A 20,332-nucleotide genomic window follows, 5' to 3' on the forward strand; every position below is an offset into this window, starting at 1 on the left:
TAAGGAGGCGGACCTGATAAAGTGTTCAGTGTGTGTATATATATATATATATATATATATATACACATATACTCACCAAGTGCTTTATCAGGTCCACCTCCTTGTTTCTACACTCACTGTCCATTTTGTCAGCTCCACTAACCATATAGTTTCACTTTGTAGTTCTACAGTTACAGACTGTAGTCCATCTGTTTCTCTGCATACTTTGTTACCCTGTTCTTCAATGATCAGGACCCCCACAGGACCCCCCGCAGAGCAGGTATTATTTGGGTGGTGGGTCATTCTCAGCACTGTAGTGACACTGACGTGGTGATGGTGTGTTAGTGTGTGTTGTGCTAGTCTGAGTGGATCAGACACAGCAGTGCTGCTGGAGTTTTTAACACTGTGTCCACTCACCGTCCACTCTATTAGACACTCCTACCTTGTTGGTCCACCTTGTAGATGTAAAGTCAGAGACGATAGCTCATCTGCTGCTGCACAGTTTGTGTGGGTCATCCTCTAGTCCTTCATCAGTGGTCACAGGACGCTGCTCACAGCACGTTGTTGGCTGAATGTTATTGCTTCTCAGTCCAGCAGCGACACTGAGGTGTTTAAAAACTCCAGCAGCACTGCTGTGTCTGATCCACTCGCACCAGCGCAACACACACTACCACCACGTCAGTGTCACTGCAGTGCTGAGAACAACACAGATAGTCTACAGTCTGTAACTGTAGAACTACAAAAGGCTCCAATATGGTCAGTGGAGCTGATAAAATGGACAGTGAGTGTAGATACAAGGTAGGTGTACCTAATAAAGCACTGAGTGAGTGATTTTTCATATCAGTATGAATTATTATCAATAATAATCACTTTTGCTGCTTCATTACACACTTAAAAGTTCAGTGCGCATCTATGTGTGTTTCAGCTGAGTTTGCGGCTCTGTGTCCAAGCGGAATTGGCACCACCACCGACGGCAGAGGTAAGAGGACTCACACAAACACACACACACACACATACAGACACACACACACACACTCTTCAGGAGGATGACCTCCTCTTGTTCCTCTGTGTCCTGTTTTGCAGATATTAACGAGTGTGCCCTGAACCCGGATATCTGTCAGAACGGAGAGTGTGAAAACATGCTGCGCACCTACAAATGCAACTGCAACCAGGGCTTCGAGGTGGACACCACCGGCAAGAACTGCGTAGGTGTGTGTGTATACCATGCGCACACTACTGCACTTACACCCTTACCCCCAACATCGATCAGCCATGACGTGTTGCTGCTTCTTCAGTTTTGTGCTGGACACAAGTGTTTTGCTTTGTTAAAACAGTAGCAGTAGTCATCATCAAGTCTGAAATTGTCCATACTTTAACCTATGTTTATAGATAACAGTAAACTCTTAGTAAAAAGGTACTAAACTGTCACTGGGGTGGAACCTTCAATGGTGTGTCTTGAGTACTTTCAAAAGGAAATCCACCAGTTTTTCAAAATTTCTGTATAATTAAATGTTTAAGATGTGAACAGAGTCATTCACAGTGGTCTGGTGTGAAATGCTCCATTCTAGAGAAAAGAGAAAGTCAGAATTGTTCACAGTGGTGGTGATATACTTTTTCAAATAAATAAACATTATTATAATTATTCCACATTTTCATGGTTCAGAACACCTGACATGGTAAACTGAACTGTTCTAACCACTCAAACATCACACTTTTACTAAATTTGTGACCTTGGCATTGCACCATGAACGTCACTTAGGGTCTTCTTTATGGTGCAGTACCCTGGCCCCTGTTTTGTAAAAAGCATGTAAAAATAAAAGTCCTTTGTTTTTGGTTGTGCCAGCTGACATTTGAGGAAGTAAGAAGTTGCAGACAAAAGTTTTTCAGTGAGTTGAGCACTTTTAAAGTTGCCTTATTTTGCAACATAGTTTTATTTTAATGTTTTCATACATAGTCAAACTATTTTATTTAAGTTTTCATAAATAGATTAACTTTTGTGATAGTTTACTTAATCAACATGTGGTAAGATGGTTGCACCAGCTGACATTTTTAGACTTTTGAAGGCAAAAAGATACTAAAAGGATTTCTATGTGGATGCACTGAAAATTGTTTCACATAAAAGAGGTAGTGTTGAACATTTTGATGTTGTCATGTATTTGTTAAATAGTTTTTGGGGAAAATAATGGACCTGGACACAAAAAATGCACATCATGTCAATGACCCATCTCTGTGTGTCTCTCAGATATTGATGAGTGTGCAGTGAACAAGTTGCTGTGTGAAAACGGTCTGTGCCGGAACACTCCGGGCAGCTACACCTGCCACTGCCCGAAAGGCCTCATCTTCGACCCAGAGACAGAAGTGTGTGAGGGTGAGTCAGAGCAACGAACACAACACAACACAGAACCTCTGGCTGCGTTTATAATCTGGCTCTCAGTAAAACTGTTCAGAGCCTCTGAAGTAGAGCAATCAGCGATGCTACGCTGGCATGCAGTCATGTGTATCATTGGAGGCAGTTTGTTTAATTTGAGTCCAGGTTAACAAAGTGTAGGTAACGGTTGGCTGAGGCTATCAAAGCAGAGACATCCATGGCAAACAGGAACCAGACAATGACCAGGCAAACTCAGAAAGTAACAAATGCAGGACTTACACCATAGAAAACAAAACACAGAAGAAAACAGGAACACACGAAACAAACACTATACACGACAAAGGAAACACTGGAGAATACACTGTGAACAAGACACAGCTGAGAAGGATTATGAAAGGAAGGAGTAACAAGGTGGAACCAGGTGAGGGTGTGACAAACGGGTGGGACTAGTGAGGAGCAAAGACAACAAGAACAAAAGCATGTGATTAGGAAAACATCACCAGGAAAAGAAAACAAGAAGGACAGACACGGACAGAAGTGGAACGGGAACTGGACATAGTTACGTTGTTTAATCCTCTGGGGTTCAAAAACATGTCAAGGCCTCAAATTCTTTTTTTCTATATCTGTTTCCATATCTTTGTGCTAATCCAGTACAGAAATCCACTTCAAACATTTCCTGAATCTGTAGAGTCGCCCTTTCCATTCCATCTTATCACGAGATCATACGTGACTCACATCCAGAGTTCTAAGGCTATGAAGAGGGGCTGAGATACACGTCATCTGCCTCTGACCGTGTGGAACTGGTGGATTCATGTGTGTCCATCTACATTCTGTGTGAAACTGACCAGTGGACACTCAGGAAATCACTAAGGACCGACCATCACGCCGGAAACCCTTCACTCTTCATTCAGTCCACATCGGAGACACATGTGAAATGGCGTGCAGAGAGTTTACAGCTGCTGAAGTTGCTGCAGCGGTTTTGGAAAGCAGTGATGAAGATAACGAAGCATTTCGATATGAAACATATGAGAATCATGTTATATGAAGAGCCTTTAAAGGAGAGTTTAAGAAGATACGAACAAATCAATAGAATGACATGGTGGCAGCATTGTTGGCACTACAGTGGCATTAGTGGATGTATGAGGGGTGATGGTGTTGTCCACTTTGCTGTCTGTAAATGTTTCTCAGTATATCTGAAGGGTTTTATTACAAAATGCATTACAGACCACTTTCAAAAATGTACATTTTTTTTTCATGATATACCATATTGGGAGTGGACTTTACAAATATTAATATTAGAAATATTAGAAATATTAGTGCTATATTATCATTAATACCACCATTATTAGAGAAATAAAGGTGTTTTAATTTTTTTTTTTTTACAAAAAGTAGTTTTTTTTTTCCTCAAGGTTGTAACATCGTGAAGTAAGTAAAATAAATAATTTGGAATTAAATCCTTGAATTCTAATGTTGTGTTTTCAGTGAAGATTGGATTTTGTTGAACACTGGATTTCAGTTAAGAGCATCCACAGCGTCCACAGAAAATCTGGAAAAAATTCTAGAACAAGCACGGTCATCGTATTAATGTTATCTAGCGATGTTAATGTAGCCAGCTAACTGGTTACCAGAAAATAAGCAACATTATCACTTAAGCGAGGCAAAGCTCCCATTAGTTGGATGTCATGGCTTAAAATGAAAAAGCCTCATTAACCAGTAGGGCCTTCATCTCAACAGTTCAAGAGATTTGAGATTGAGAAAAGACATTGGGCCTCATTCACCACTAAGAAGAAATAGAAGAAATTTCTTCTTGAAACCCACTTACTTAGTTTTGACGAAGATTCTGACATTCACCCATGTTTTCTTATTTGGGATTTGTTCTTAGGTAAGAACAGAATCTACACACAAAGGTGAGAACAGTTCTGTGCTTTAAGAACACGTCATAAATCTGATATAGACTTTTTCTTAGGTCCTTTCTCTAGAACACATTTAAGAACAAACTCAGGAAGAAATTGGAGAATGAGGCTCAGTATCCCTTTTATGTTCTTCTCTATAACGTTTGATTGAAATCAGTCAGTTAAAATTATATTGTTTACCATGATCATGTCAATTTAGACCTTCAGAACTTGCTGAACTGAGCATTAGTGTCTCTGAGCCAGAGCTCTGATATCTGTGTTTTTGTGTGTGTTAATACAGATGTCAACGAGTGTGAGTCAAACCCCTGCGTTAACGGAGAATGTAGGAACGTTGTGGGCAGTTTCAACTGCATGTGCCCCACCGGCAGTACTCTGGATGCGTCTAAGACGCAGTGCATCGGTACATAGCACAGCACTACACAAACACTCACTGTTTCTCTCATTACTGAATTTTTACAATGTAGAAAAGACCAGAATTAAGAATTCAAACTTGAAAAGATCAGAGTTTTAGAATTTGATCTCGAAAAGTTTAGAATTCAAAACCAGGTGTAGAAAACATCAGCATTTTAGAATTGCATCTAGAAAGATAAAAAAAAAATTAGAATTAGAATTAGATCTAGAAAAACAAGGAATCATAATCTGGAATAGAAAGATCCAAATTGTAGAGCTTAAATTAGAAAGATCAGAATTTAGAGAAATCTGAATCTGGTGAAGAAAAGAATTTTAGAATTTGATCTAGAAAAATCAGAATTTGGGACTCTATTCAGAAATCTAGAAATTTTGTGCTGGTTAAAGAAACTTTTGCACACATTTTAATGCAGTTACTGTTTATTTGTAGAATCTAACATATTGAGTGAAATAAAGTTAGAACGTAAATCATGGCCTGCGCAGAAGTTTAATTAAATGCACATTTAATATGTGTATATTTTTTTCCAATATGTTAAACTAAAATAAATAGAAATTGTGATCTAAAATTAGCAGATGTGTGTTCTTTTCAGAGAATGAGTTATGTTCACTTAAATTATCAAAACATAATTTGTCAAATTCATGAAACATAAACTTTGGCATACGACTGTATAGTTGAATGCTTACGTGTGTTTATGTGTGCGTTACAGAGACAGGTAAGGGGACGTGCTGGCTGAAGGCGGTGAATGGTCACTGTGAGGTGAACATTAACGGGGCCACGCTGAAGTCGCAGTGCTGTGCCACGCTGGGGGCCGCATGGGGTTCACCCTGCACACGCTGTGAACAAGGTACACACACACACACACACACACACACGTTTATTTACATGCAGTGCTGTGTTGTGGGGTCAGGCGTATGTCTCAAGGGTCTCAGATCGGTGCCCGGTGTGGCACTTACTGTCCATAAAGTGGGCCTTAGCCTAAGACAGTTTGAAAATAGCTGTCCCACATTAATACCACATTTACTGTACTTAGAATTAGGACCGCAATACGACAATATTAATCATTATTGTGATAATTACATTACAATACAGCAGGCTTTTCGGAGCATATCGTGTGCATCATCAGTACCTCTAGGACACTGACCAATCACATGTTTCATCACAAAGTCAGTGAATGAGTGAACTAAATCCAGTTATTGAACTGCTGGTTCTGTTTTGCTTCAACTGGTCTAGGGATGCATCGATAGCATTTTTCAGATCGAGTACGAGTACATGATTTTAGTATTCGCAGATACAGAGTCCGATACCATACTGAGTAACCTACTTAGAATGAAGTAGTTGTTAGTTGGATCCAGTAGCGCTGCTGTAGAGAAGAGCGGGTTTTGTTCCCAGTCAGAAAAGCGCTTCTGTACAACTGTAAGTAAAATAGGTTTCATAGTTTTGATCCTCATCTGTCCTTTTCAGCAGCAGCACAGTGACAACAGGAATCACATCCGAGGCTAACGCATCCAAGGAGCTCACACTTCCAGTCTTCCGTCTTGTTGGAGTCTTTTGGTTGGCTGTTTGAGCTGTAGCTTAATGTCCTCCAAAGCCAGACAGACACTGTGTGATTTTAGAAATATTCATTGATGACTCACAGTGTACGTTTGAATAGACCATCGTGTTCAGACAAAGCTACGACTTATATACTCACACCATACGAAAACGTTCCGTCTGACTGACCTGCTACGTGAAATGCAGCCTCTACAGACGTTCTGTCTATGGACCATTACCAATAAAGCTGATTCATTCAGAACAACATGAGTACTGAGCAAACATGGTGATGTTCATGGTAGGGCAGTGCAGTGTCTCTACAGCCCGATTTACAAAATAATCACCGTATTAACGTTTATATCTCGATTTTCTATTCAGTCAAACAGAGTAAAATCGCATATATAGACTTTGGTAGTAAGTGTCAACTTTTTGCCTCTGTTATGTTAGCCTATGTTTCCACCTGTATTGGGGAAACGGCTGTGATTATTGTTGTGTGTGTTTAAAAACAGTCTAAAATCACACATTCCTGGTGGGAATCTGCCAAGGCGGAATGTTTAAAGTGACCGAGGGCTTTGTGTCCGACTGTGACGGAGTCAATAACACTTCTCTGTATGAGCAGATCCTCTTTCACTGCGCTTGTTCAGTAGTGCTGCAGCTACACTAGGCTTACAATAAATACAGTATCAGCGGATATCATATGTCGGTATCGGTGAACTTTTATGGGTACAAGTATGAGTTAATGAGCATGTTATTAGACTGATACTCGATTCCATTATCGGTATCGATGCATCCCTAAACTGGTTAGATGTCAGAAAAAAGAAAAGCCAACTTACACATTGTGAAATTTTCCTTAAGGATTGTTATTTTTTTAGACATATTGCCAGCCCCTGCCTAGAATAGATTGTTCTAGATACAGTTTAACTCACATGCTTAGAGTCTGATCTTTTCGCCCTCCCAAAGCACGCCAGCCCAATTTTCCCATTTATTATTGATGGTAGGTGCACAGGTATATAATATAGCTTTTAACAGCCCTTAAAGTGTTTGAAATCTCACACATGCTGCTTAATTATGTTTGGATATTTTGGATTTTGCTATACATCTGCATGTTATATGTGTGCTTTTCTCTCCTCAGATCCGATCTGCCCGAAAGGACATTCCCGAGTCAAAGGAACGATCTGTGAAGGTAAGGTACTCACACACACACCTGCCCACCCACACTCACATACCACTGAACCAGTTCATTATTTCAAAATTAATCTTTATTGACTGTGCCTTTTATCCTACTGCATTATTTTCATTCTCTCTTGCTCCATGCAGATGTGAACGAATGTGAGGTTTTCCCAGGGGTGTGTATTAATGGGAAGTGTGTAAACACCGTGGGTTCCTTCATCTGTCAGTGTCCCACTGGAATGACTGTAGACTCATCTGGGAGAACCTGCATTGGTGCGTGTAAACATGTAATTGTGTGTATGACGCACAAACGCATTATTATTGATATTATTATTAAAGTCGCACATTACAGTGATTTCACTACAGTTAGATTCAAGAGTTTTTAAGGTAGCTTGTTCACTGGTACTCACTCAGACAGAACTAAAGAAGAGCCTCTAATTTAAAATCTGCTTGGTTGAAGTCAGGCTTATCTAATATTGTCTATCCTAACCAGAACTTGGGTGAGACAGCAAACTAGCGATAATGAGCCCCTCCCGCAAACGAGCCCAGAAACAGGGTGGGGTGTGGACTCAAGCATTCAGGACAAGTGTGAAAACACCCTGAGTCATATCACTGTTTAAGAGCTCCACAGGGTCTCATATAATATCTTTGTTTTTCATAATAACACAAACTTGGTTTAGCAAGTTATTAGTGTCCCCTTACTGCTGACATTATGTTTGGATGTTGATCAAAATAACCACATTGTGTAAGGCAACACTTTCTTAAAGAGACTGTCAGGGCTTTGTTGGTTGGATTTCTAGCATTGTGGTGATCAGGTCAGAGTTACAGAGGGGAAATCTCCACACCAGAGAGAGCATTCAGCCTGGACGAGGCTCCGTTGAGCCTCTCTGAAAATGATCTTGAAGAATGGCCCTATAAAACACAATAATTAAATACGTCGACCAAAAGGGCACTTGTACAATCAAAAGAGCCCCTCAGGGGTCTGTCTGTGCCACTGCCTGGTTTCTGTGTTATAAAATGAGTGTGCGGTGTGTCTGTCTGCGCAGATCTTCGTACGGAGCAGTGTTACCTGTCCCATGAGGATGAGCGCTGCGGAGCTGTGATTCCAGGCCGGCACCGCGTGGACGCCTGCTGCTGCTCAGTAGGTGTGGCCTGGGGTCCAGAGTGTGATGAGTGTCCAGAGAAAGGAACGCCGGAGTACTCCTTACTCTGCCCCCGCGGACCCGGATTCGCCCACCGTGGGGATTTCATCAACGGAAAACCTTTCCTCAAAGGTACAGTGCTACAGCTAGGAATGGGTGTGGTTATTGGAATATATATCAAAATATAAACTCACCAAGTGTTTTATTAGGAACACCTTCTTGTTTCTACACTCACTGTCCATTTTATCAGCTCCACTGACCATACAGGAGCACTTTGTGGCTCTACAGTTACAGACTGTAGTCCATCTGTTTCTATGCATACTTGGTGTGTTAGTGTGTGTTGTGCTGGTGCGAGTGGATCAGACACAGCATAGAACCATATACAGCACATTTTCCATCAATCTGAAGAACACTTTCACGATGCAAAGAACCCTTTAATCATAGAAACGTTTGTTGAGTGTTCATGATTCTATACAGACCCATTTTCTTTACTAAAGAGCCCTTGAAAAAACATATTTTTTAAATGTGCAGCTTTTGATCAGTGGACAAAAAATTTTAATGTGTAAATTATTGTTAGCAACCAAGACAGTGCTTTCACTGAACTTTATTAAGAATAAGTTTATTTCAGTGAACTGTTGTAACTGCTATGAGAGCAATGTGGTTCATGAGGTGATGTTTGGGTCCAAGCACTCTGCAGCATGTGGAGCCACTAGAGCACAAATGATGGACAACATTTTTCGAATAGCCTCATTTATAAAAGATGTGGGCTCTGAAATAGAGACGTCTGCCAAATTTCATGCACACTGACCTTTTGACCTTGGTATGGTAAGCAACAGATTTTTCACAAACAAACCAAAGTTCCTAGAAAACAGTCCAATATTTGGACATGACTTGTATGTGCTTGGCTGTTGAACCCATAATCATGTCTGCACCCTGGCATCCGTTTACTTAGTCCTGTATTCACACAAGGCATAAATAGTTTGAAAACAAAACAGAAATGAATTATGAAGTGATTAAGTGTTCGGCTGAGTGTTTGTAATCAATGTGGCGACTCAAGCAGCTGATCTTGTGTTTGTGTTTCTCTCCTCAGATATAAATGAGTGTAAGATGATTCACAGCCTGTGCACCAATGGAAAGTGCCGGAACACCGTCGGCAGCTTCCGCTGCAGGTGTGACAGTGGATATGCTCTCGACTCTGACGAGAGGAACTGCACAGGTGAGTCTGCCTGTAAAAGCACCCGGTCAAATGCAGGGAAATTTGGAATTGTAAACAGATGTAAAGTTTTTAATAATGCACTTCAGACAAAAGCTGAATGTATAGTCTGTTTACTTGTGTGTTCGTACAGATATCGATGAGTGCCGTATCTCTCCGGATCTGTGTGGCCATGGCACGTGTGTTAATACAGCGGGAGATTTCGAATGTGAATGTTTCCCTGGTTACGAGAGCGGATTCATGATGATGAAGAACTGCATGGGTGAGTGAAGAACAAACACCTGCATCTGTTCAACACCTGCACCTGTCCAACACCTGCACCTGTCTAACACCTGTATCTGTACAACGCCTGCACCTGTTCAACACCAGCACCTGTCTAGCACCTGCACCTGTTCAACACCAGCACCTAACACCTGCACCTGTCCAACACCTCCACCTGTCTAACACCTGCATCTGTTCGGCATCTGCACCTTTCTAACACCCGTAGGTTTAACACCAGCGCCTGTCCAACACCTGCACCTGTCTAACCTGCATCTGTTCAACACCTGCAACTGTTCAACACCTGCATCTTTTTAACACCAGCTCTTGTCTAACACCTGCATGTGTTTGATACCTGCACCTGTCCAGCTCCTGCGCTTGTCTAATACTTCAACATGTTTGACTCCTGCATCTAACACCAGCACCTGTTTAACACATTGATTTATCCCTTTTCAACATCTGCATCTATTTAACACCAGCATGTGTTCAACAACTACACCTGTTCAACACTTGCACCTGTGCAACATCTGCCCCTGTTGAAGACCTGCACTCATGCAACATCTGCCTCATTCAGCACCTGCACCAATTAAACACAATGCACCTGCACATCAGCACTTGTTCAGCAGCAGCTACTGTTCAACACCTGCACCTAACACCTGCATCTGTTAAACACCTGCACCTGTCTAACACTTGCGTCTGTTCAACACCTGCATCTTTTTAACCCCGTTGCCTGCACACCTGCACCTGTTGCTCATGTTCAACACCTGCACGTTTGATTCCTGCACCTGTCCAACACTTGCACCTGTTTAACAACAGCACATGTCTAACAGCTGCACCTGTCTAACACCTGCCCATGTTTGACACCACAACCTGTTCAACACCTGCACCTGTCTAAAACCTGTATCTGTCTAACACTTGCACCTGTCCAACTCCTGCGCTTGTCTATCACTTGAACATGTTTGACTCCAGCACCTGTTTAACGCATTTATTTATCCCTAATCAACACCTGCACTTATTCAACACCTGCACAGCCACTCCTGTTTAACATCTGCACGTTTCAACAGTTGCCCCTGTACAACACCTACACCCTTTCAACTTACTGCAGCTATTCAATACCTGCACCTGTTAAAAACATTCCCCCATTTAACACACTGCCCCTTTTCATGATCTGCACCTGTTAACCACGCTATGACTGCACCTGTTCCTCTTTAACACTTGTACAGTTAATCCTACTTTTGTTTATACATTTGCTTTAGTTTTTTACAGCTGTTTATTTTAAATTATCTTCTGCACATCCACATTTGATTAAAGTAAACTGAAATACCACAGAAAAGTAATTAAATAAGAAATTCATTATAAATCTCTTTGAGCCAGGAAATAACTATAACCCAAGTTTTGAAATCTAATCATTGTAACATGAATAGTAAAGGTTTGCCAGTCCTGCAGTAAGTATTTCCAGAACTCAGAGCAGAGAGAGAGGTGAGAGAGAGAGAGAGTGAGAGAGCGAGAAGCTGCTGATTCAGGTCAGCTATTTATATGACAGCAATGTTGGAAGAGAATAAATGATGTTAAGGTTTATCCTCTCTTAATCACTAAGTTTATATAGCGTTTTTCTGAACACTCAGACTCTCCTTTGATGGCATGGGATCCCGAGTGCCCTATAAACACAGTCAGAGGCACACAGGCTGGTGTAGGAGGGTAAAACACACAGAGGACTGAGCTTTTTACCAGCGGCTTCTACTTCATTGTACTGTGGCTGATATTTAATTTACTAAAGGAGCTTTTATCTAGAGCACTATTGATCTATTACATCTGTACACCTTTATTCCTCAAAGTATTAAAGAAATACTCTGCCTAATTTCAGTCTGCTAGCCCTGTAGTGTATACAACTGCAGTAGAAGTGAGTTTTGTGGGTTTTACTATATTAATTTCATACCAGTGGCATCTTAAAGTGCTTTACAGACAGCTGATAAAGCTTAACAGTAAGAAGAAACTGTGAGTATTCATTTAAAATCATATGATCAGATTAAAAAGATAAACACCAAAGAGTCGTAGAGTTTTAATGAAGTGTGAAATTAACAAGCTGCATTTTAAAATGTTTATTAAAAGTGAGCTCTGAGCTTGACTGTCTAATAAAAACATTTTCTGTATTTTACGGAATATGTTTGCAGAAGGTCAGTATCTGCAGATCTAAGATCATAAACAGACAGACATTCAGGAGCTTTAAGGGCATTTAGAGCTGCATTTTGTGTACAGTCAGCATAGCTACGAAGATTTGTATTATGTTTCCAAGAGAGGTTATGTTTCCAACTAGAAGTGATGTACAAAGAGAACAGCAAAAACTCTAAAATTGAACTCTGTGGTACTTCACAAGAATTTTAAAACCTCAATTTCTCAACACGTTTAATGGCTGTTAACTACAAAATACATGTCTGGAATATTTAGTTCATTTTTATTTAATAGTAATAATCATCATGTTTGTTGTATTTAAGATCTGTAAGTATTGTAGTTATTCTCTTGTTTCCTTGTTAAGTTTTGGTCAGAAACGAAAGGGGTAAATTCTTGAAATGCAGAGCAGAAAATTGTTCAATCAGGATTGCTTTCTCTAAGATATCTAGGTTGATACAGCTGAAAAAACTCTTTTATTGGTTAGGACTTCTGGAGCGGGACTGAAGGCCTTACACGTTAGATTAACTACCAACATAATTAGGAACTGACAGAAGAACCAACCAATCACATTTTGGAGGTTCTTAATACATGTCAAAAACCATAAAATGAATCTAGTGATACAGGCTAATGAGATGGATTGTCTTCTCCAGTAAGAAGATCATTACAGTGATCAACTCTGCTGAACAGACGCAGCACTAAGTTTCTCTGTGTCACTCTGAGAGTGAAAAGGCTGAACTTTAGCGATATTTCTCACATGATAAAAAGCTGCTTTAGTGACTGTGTTTATATGCAGATAAAAGAGAGTTTAGAGTCTAAGATCACACCCAGGTTTCCTGCTGCAGGATTGATGTATGAGTTTGAGTACCAACGCTCAGTATTTCAGTTTTTTACATGATTTAGTTGTAGAAAATCCGCTGAGAAATATCTGACACACAGTGTAAACAGGCTTGATCACCAGAATGAATGGAAATGTATAATAGTGTCATCATATTGTTATCAGATTTCCTAAAGACATCACCTAGAAGTAACATGTACAACGGGAAAAGCAAAGGCCCTTAAAACTGAACCCTGTGGGACTCCACAGGAAATGTTAAATTTTTTGATGAAGAATTTCTCAGTAAGGGTCTTTTCCAAGTTCTGTTGTCCCACCATATGTGCTGTATTCATGCCAGTGATTTAGTGTGAGTGGTTCTGCTGAGCACATGAACACTGACAGAACAGTGATGGTAACACACTTTATTTCTCTGCAGATATTAACGAGTGTGAGAGAAACCCATTGCTGTGTCGTGGTGGTGAGTGTGTGAACACGGAGGGAAGTTTCAGGTGCCGGTGTCCTCCCGGCCACGAGATCGCAACTGATGGCTCCGCCTGCCTTGGTGAGTGACACTTTAGCTAAATTGGTGGAGAAATGTTAAAATTAAGTCAAACTCCACAGGTCAGTAGAGCATGATGGGCCCTTTCCAACAGCCCTGGATCACGTTGCTAGCCTTCAGGTAACTAGAGATACAGACCCTGGGATCACCAGACTCCTCATCTGCTGTCTTATCTGAGGCGTCCATGTTGTTAGTGTCATAATCACATGATTAGCGACTCGTCAACTTCTCTTCTCTTCTCTTCTCTTCTCTTCTCTTCTCTTCTCTTCTCTTCATATCAGTGTGCATTCCACATCCAGCTGCCCCACTACCCACAAACATCTCTCTCCCCCTTCCCTCTTTTTGACTGTCTCACTCTTTCTTTTTCTCTTTATTTCTTTTTCCACTCAGTTCACTACAGTGTAAGTGATACCTCTGTTTTTAAGCCTGACTTGCTCTGTGTTGTGTGAGGGGTTCTGTTTGGATGGCTTTATGATGGCTAATTATTCTTTGTTTCCAGAATTTATTTGCAGATCAAAGAGGACTGGAACCAGCTCAGCTAAACACTTTCACAGACTGTCTGTGCAGGCCATTGTGTGTGTGTGTGTGTGTGTATGTAGAGCAGCAGTCCCCTCTCTGAGTGCAAAAAAAAGTGTTTTAGTGTTGTTAGTATGAGTTGTTTAGATGTATTAATGTGTTTATGTGTTAATGTGTTGTTTATGTGTGTTATTGAGTTGTTTATATGTGTTAATGAGTTGTTTACATGTGTGTTACTGTGCAGATATTAATGAGTGTGAGCTGAGTGATAAGCTCTGTCACAACGGACAGTGTGTGAACATGGTCGGACGCTACCAGTGTTCCTGCAACACCGGCTACAAATCCACTGAGGACCGGCTCTCCTGCATTGGTGAGAGGCTCACACAGCCCAGCTTTTACTGACCACTGCTTTACCAATGCCTCAACTCACTGAGCACCAGCAAATGGCATCGTTACACCTCCGCTCAAAGGTCTGGGGTCACTTGTAGGGGTGTTACAATACACAGAAATCATGGTTCGGTTCACACTGCGGTTTGGATATTACGGTTCAGTACGAGTTTGGTACAACAGAAGAAAGCAACAAACCACTCAAATGCATAGGACTAGACTTCATTCATTTTGAACAGACAGTAGCGCAGTTTACTGTTTGTTTCATCTGGTGTCGTATAGCGTCCCCCTGAGGTGACTTTAGCTGCTACAGCCTTGAGTGAGTCATTTACACTCGACGGGGAAAGTCACTAACGTTAACTAATCTGTGTGTCGATAGTTCAGCTTCAGCTGTGACTTTGTATTTTGGAGTGGGGGAAAATTTGGAAGTCTTCCTGTTGAATCTCTTCACAGGCGCAAAAACACTGTGTAGAGCAGAGGTCACTAATAGGCGGACCGTGGTCTGAGTCCAGACCCAGACACAAATCTCTATAGAAATTGGTTTATATGTATGAAATCAGTGACCCCAAACTTTGAGCAGTAGTGTTAATCTGAAAATGTGCCTTGTTCACTATATAGTGCACTATTTTGAGAGACTGACAATCTGTGATAATCTGTATACTGTGAATATAGACCCATAGACCCATAATGCACCACAGTAGATAATGTACAGATGAGCTGCACTGGATATGTAGTACCTACAATGCATTGTGTTGTATGCAGTGGAATGAGGCTACTGTGAGACTACTAAGAGACTACTCTCTCTCTTTCTCTCCCTCTCTCTCTCTCTCTCTCTCTCTCTCAGATATTGATGAGTGTACTATTCTGAACGGAGGCTGTGAGACCACCTGTACAAACTCAGAGGGCAGTTATGAGTGTAGCTGTCGCCGTGGATATGCTCTGATGCCTGACCAACGCAGCTGCACTGGTCCGAACACACTGCCTTCCCTACCACACACGCACACACACACGCACACACACAAGCATTATTACCAAATAAATGGACCATTCTGCTGATTTAGTTCAAACTGTAGTCCCACAGTATAAAAAACAAAAGCAATGAAGTATTTAAGTTTTAGATGTTTACAAGAATTCTGCTCTCATCTATTTAAACCCAAGAAATTAATAGAGACAGTAATAAGCTAAATATATACACAATCGTCATTTGTAAGGTACTTTCTATTGGGAGGAGTCTGTTCCAAACCCTAACCCTAAATTTACACTTCTGAAAATATTTTTTTTAAAGATTTTTTTTTTTATCTTTATCTTTTATCATTTTGATTTCTTTAATCTAGGTCACTGTACTGGTACCAGCACACTTCTGTCAAAGTGTTTTTAAACATCATTTGCAATGCGGTGATGCGTTATACGATTAGAAAGCTTGAAATCTCAGGATTCAATTCCTGCAAACCATTTTATGATCCATTATTCGCAGCAGTTACGATCGTCTCATTTACATTATAAAGACAGAATAAGCAAACAAAATCTGTGTAAATCTGTGTGTCCTCTCCTTTACAGCCTCGCTGCCACAGAGACATCAACATCTAAAACATGTGGTCTGATAACGCAGCAAGAGTCAGAGATCAGTTTAGAGATCTATGAGTCAAAAGGAAATAAACTCCTCCATTCTAGACTGTTAGTCTCTGACAGGAAGTCATACAGTTATGAAAACTTGAAAACTTGAAAGTGTTTCCTTTCAAATGAGACCAAGATCATGACTATAGACCAGAGCATGTGGGAACAGCGCCCCCTTTACTTTGGGTATGTAGTTTCAGGCACAAATGAGGCAACAGTTAACAGGTTAAAGGTGAAGTCGAGTGAGTTTATCGTAAATGTAATATTTAGATTTTAAAAAATGTGTCTCAAAGTCTGAAAATCAGTGTGGAACATTAAAAATTATCACATTTTCTGCAGTTCAGTACTTTTTAGTGTTTTAATGAAAAATATGATGATTGTATGTGTGTACAGCTGTTCAGGCTGCATTTTCGAGCTCAAAATGAGCTAAAATTGTCACTACCGAAACAGTCACTACTGAAACATTTGGCAAAGTTCGGGTAGCATTATGATTGGTTTGATAGTGACAATATGTTCAATCATTAGTTTTAATAAAATAAACATAATTAAGGTATAGAGTCACTCAAAGCAAAAGGATTTTAGTCTAAAGTTCAAGATTAGCTGAAAGTCCCAAATGTGTTTATATCTCTGACTTTGAACCATTTCAGTAGAATCATCCACATCACACCAAACCTGGAGTTGGTGTTTGAATTTTTGAAAGAGAGTGTAAGTTTGTGTTCATTCATCATTAACTTAGACTGTGTGTGCAGATATCGACGAGTGTGAGGACAGTCCTGATATCTGTGATGGAGGCCAGTGCACCAACATCCCAGGAGAGTACCAGTGTCTCTGCTTCGACGGCTTCATGTCCTCTGAAGATATGAAGACTTGTCTGGGTAACTAACCCACACACACTCTCAGACACAAACACATACTAGTGGCGGGCAGCATGATAAACACGTACACTCCTGCGCAAAAAAGGGCCAAACCAGAGACGTTACAAAGGAGAAGACTGCATGAAATATGAGTGGAAAAGCTGGTAACACTCAACATGGCATCTCTTTACAGAGAAAGTCCCGCCCTTCAGTAATAAGAGCCAATCAGCTTGCTGGTTATGTCATGAGTAGAGAAGTGTCGATGATATTGTGGAACTAGAGGGAAAAGCCCCTCTCACTGTGGAGATCTGCGCACGCGCAGTAGCCAGAACAACCTAAAAAAATTTTAAGTGATTTCAAATATGTTTTTAAAACGGCATTTTTACCTTTTATGAGTTCTTTTTTATGAGGTCTTGTATGGCTCAAAATAACTGCCCAGCCGCTGAGTGAATAGGCTTTCCTATAAGGACTTTGGCCAAGCCCAGAATGGCAAACAATCAGCTTTTAATGGTTTTAGCAATAAATCTATGGAGAGGAATTTGTGCCCATTTGAAAAGTACTCACTACAGTGGAAACATGGAATGCAAAGTACACGTGACATTACTGCTCCATGATGAGATGCGGAATATGGGCCAAACTGAAAAATAAACCCCTACTGTTTTTTTTTTAACTTTGCTTGACCTCTTTACTGAAAAACAATGCATGAGGATTTGCATTTTAAAAATGAAATACTGAATCAAATTAAATCAAATCATGTTTGTCACAGCAGATTTACACAGATATACATATACACATATTAGACTCTAAATATATACATATATACACAATATATACATTAATATACACCAGTATTGCACCATTCCGATGTACAGTTTTTATACAGCAAGATAAGTTATGAAATAAAAGCTATGATGTGTACAGTTGTACACATTTCCATATATAAAATATGTGAGTCTAAGGTGGATAATGAGATGCATATATATATATATATATATATATATATATATATATATTTCAGATTTTGCAAGATGGGTATAGAAGAATACACATCAGAACTGAGTACAATCCACTTCAAAGTATAAAAGCAGGGCTATACTTTCCACCTTACAGTACTTAACGTTAAATCGGTAAAATGGATCTTTCACTTTTCATTCTGGCACGTTTTCCTCATGTTGGTGTTTAAATGCAGTCTCACGTGTGCACTGCATTTTTCACTGTTCTGACTGCATTTCAGTGAGGAAAATCCGTTTAAAGTGCTGCACAGCTGTGCATGCATTACATTTTAAAGTGCAGTGTGTTCAGTTCTGACATGAATTCAGTGCAAACCCTCATTCATGTTTTTCAGTGAAGAGTTTAAGCGCTAAATGTGAAAGTACTGTAATAGAGGTTTTGTTTTCATTTTTGGCATAATCTGCAATGCACTATTGAAAAGTAATGTTGTGTGCATTGTATTTCACACTTTTCCACTTTAGTGAGTGTTTTTCCTTCCAAATCTTAAAAAAATAGATGCTGTAAGTTAGTGTGGGAGAGCTTTTCACTTTGATTCTGTAAACTTGAGTCTTTTACAGAAAGCAGAGTCAATGTAGTTCCAATCTGCATTGATTTGATGGATACAAACAGTTAAAAACATTGCAGAGTTTGTGTTTAATGTGAGACAAAATATTTTCTGCCTCTATTACATTTTAAAATGTACTGTATTAAATTCTGACATTAATTGAGCATTTCATTTTTAAAATGCAACCCCTCATGCATTGTTTTTCTGTACAGAGGTCGAGCGAAGTGAAAACAGTCTCATAGAGAATCTGTCTATTTATTTATGCATGCTGGGGATTGTAGTGCAGCACACTGTGAAATGGGCTAATATTAATAGAAAATTAGAATTATTTTGCAGGCCAGAGAGGATTGTGTCGCAGGCCTTGTGTTTGACATATGGGCTCTATAGGGCTTAAATCTGGACTCTGACCAGCTAAAACCATCAGTAAACACCACTAGTGTTTTTGGCTTGGCACTAATTTATTTGTTTGCTTTTGTTTGTCACAATACTTAAAGATGATTTTGCAGTACACAATAAGTATCATAGTGCTTTTTTCAGAAATTTGAATTAGTTTTTATGAATTCGGAATGGACAGAATGTGCTAGTAAAGCAGTAATGCCACATTTGAAAATTGATTTGCAGTTGATCAGTGTTCTGTAAGCTCAGAAATGCTCAGAAAAGCATTATTTATTGTGATGATATATTCTCCGCACATACATACATGCTTACGCTCCTGTTGATCACACATATTGACACTGTCCTGACAAAACAGAAGGAGAAGGAAAAGAACAGTCTTAATTCAGTATATGTTAATGTAATGAGTGTTTATTATATGATCAGTTTGTAATGACAAGTACATACATTGTGAAAGATGGCTTGTGTTTTCTAAGCATGTAAAAAAAAAATAGATAAATCAGTAATTTGATTTGCACTGTTGATGTGCACAAAGTGATTTTTTTCATCTCTGCAGAAATAACTCTGTTTGACTCTGGATGGAAACATCACAACTGTAATATTAATTTCTGATGTGGCTGTTTTGTGTGTTTGTGTGTTTAAGATGTGGATGAGTGTGAGCTGAACCCAAATATCTGTCTGAGTGGAAAGTGTGAGAATACAAAAGGCTCGTTCATCTGCCACTGCGAGCTGGGCTACTCCGTCAGGAAGGGAACGACCGGCTGCACAGGTGAGACACACACACACACACACACACACACACACACACACACACATACAAACACACACACACACACAAACACACAAACACACACACACACACGTATGATTCAGTCTGAAACTGTGTGATGACTCCAGCATGCCCACACAGAAGAGAAGACATGTATTTATGTATTTCATGTATTTTTAATGAGCATTTTTGGATGTTTGTGAGTATCTGTAGCTGTTTGTGGATGTTTCTGAGTGTAATTGTTGGTAGTTGTGAGTGTATTTAGGTGTTTCTGAATGTAACTTAGTAGTCCTGAATGTTTGTGGGTGTTTGTGGATGTTTCTGAGTGTAATTGTTGGTAGTTGTGAGTGTATGTAGGTGTTTCTGAATGTAACTTGGTAGTTCTGAATGTTTGTGGGTGTTTGTGTGATTGTGTGTGTATTTGTTGGTAGTTGTAGGTACATTGGTGTTTGTGTGATTGTGAGTGTATTTGCTGGTAGTTGTGAGTGTTTGTTAGTGTGTTTGTTGGTAGTCATGAGTGTGTGTTTGTAGTTGGTAGAAGAAAGAGACTAAAAGAAAGTAAAGAGTAGAATGGACTCTGCTGGGTGTGTTCACTGATCCCACTCACACACGTGTGCAAATATACACACTCCTCCATCTGGACAATAATATTTAGGACAGACGGCTTGAGAGCTGAGAGAGAGAGTGCGTGTGTGTGCTTTGGGAGGTTCACCATAGCCA

At 40.0% G+C, this 20,332-nt stretch overlaps 1 protein-coding gene across 1 annotated transcript in view; it reads left to right on the plus strand.

Annotated features, from left to right (window-relative positions):
* fbn1 (fibrillin 1) overlaps positions 1-20,332 on the plus strand; it is a 165,256-nt gene that overhangs the window by 73,020 nt on the left and 71,904 nt on the right. Inside the window, exons 18-32 of the mRNA XM_036564582.1 lie at positions 905-958; positions 1,063-1,188; positions 2,222-2,347; positions 4,541-4,660; positions 5,376-5,513; positions 7,332-7,382; positions 7,517-7,642; positions 8,416-8,643; positions 9,602-9,727; positions 9,858-9,986; positions 13,402-13,527; positions 14,285-14,410; positions 15,272-15,394; positions 16,791-16,916; positions 19,487-19,612. Of these exons, the coding sequence (XP_036420475.1) occupies positions 905-958; positions 1,063-1,188; positions 2,222-2,347; positions 4,541-4,660; positions 5,376-5,513; positions 7,332-7,382; positions 7,517-7,642; positions 8,416-8,643; positions 9,602-9,727; positions 9,858-9,986; positions 13,402-13,527; positions 14,285-14,410; positions 15,272-15,394; positions 16,791-16,916; positions 19,487-19,612 (1,851 nt within the window). The remainder of the gene's footprint in view (positions 1-904; positions 959-1,062; positions 1,189-2,221; positions 2,348-4,540; positions 4,661-5,375; positions 5,514-7,331; positions 7,383-7,516; positions 7,643-8,415; positions 8,644-9,601; positions 9,728-9,857; positions 9,987-13,401; positions 13,528-14,284; positions 14,411-15,271; positions 15,395-16,790; positions 16,917-19,486; positions 19,613-20,332) is intronic.

This window comes from Colossoma macropomum, unplaced genomic scaffold (genome assembly GCF_904425465.1).
Source record: "Colossoma macropomum unplaced genomic scaffold, Colossoma_macropomum, whole genome shotgun sequence".
Taxonomy (NCBI): domain Eukaryota; kingdom Metazoa; phylum Chordata; class Actinopteri; order Characiformes; family Serrasalmidae; genus Colossoma; species Colossoma macropomum.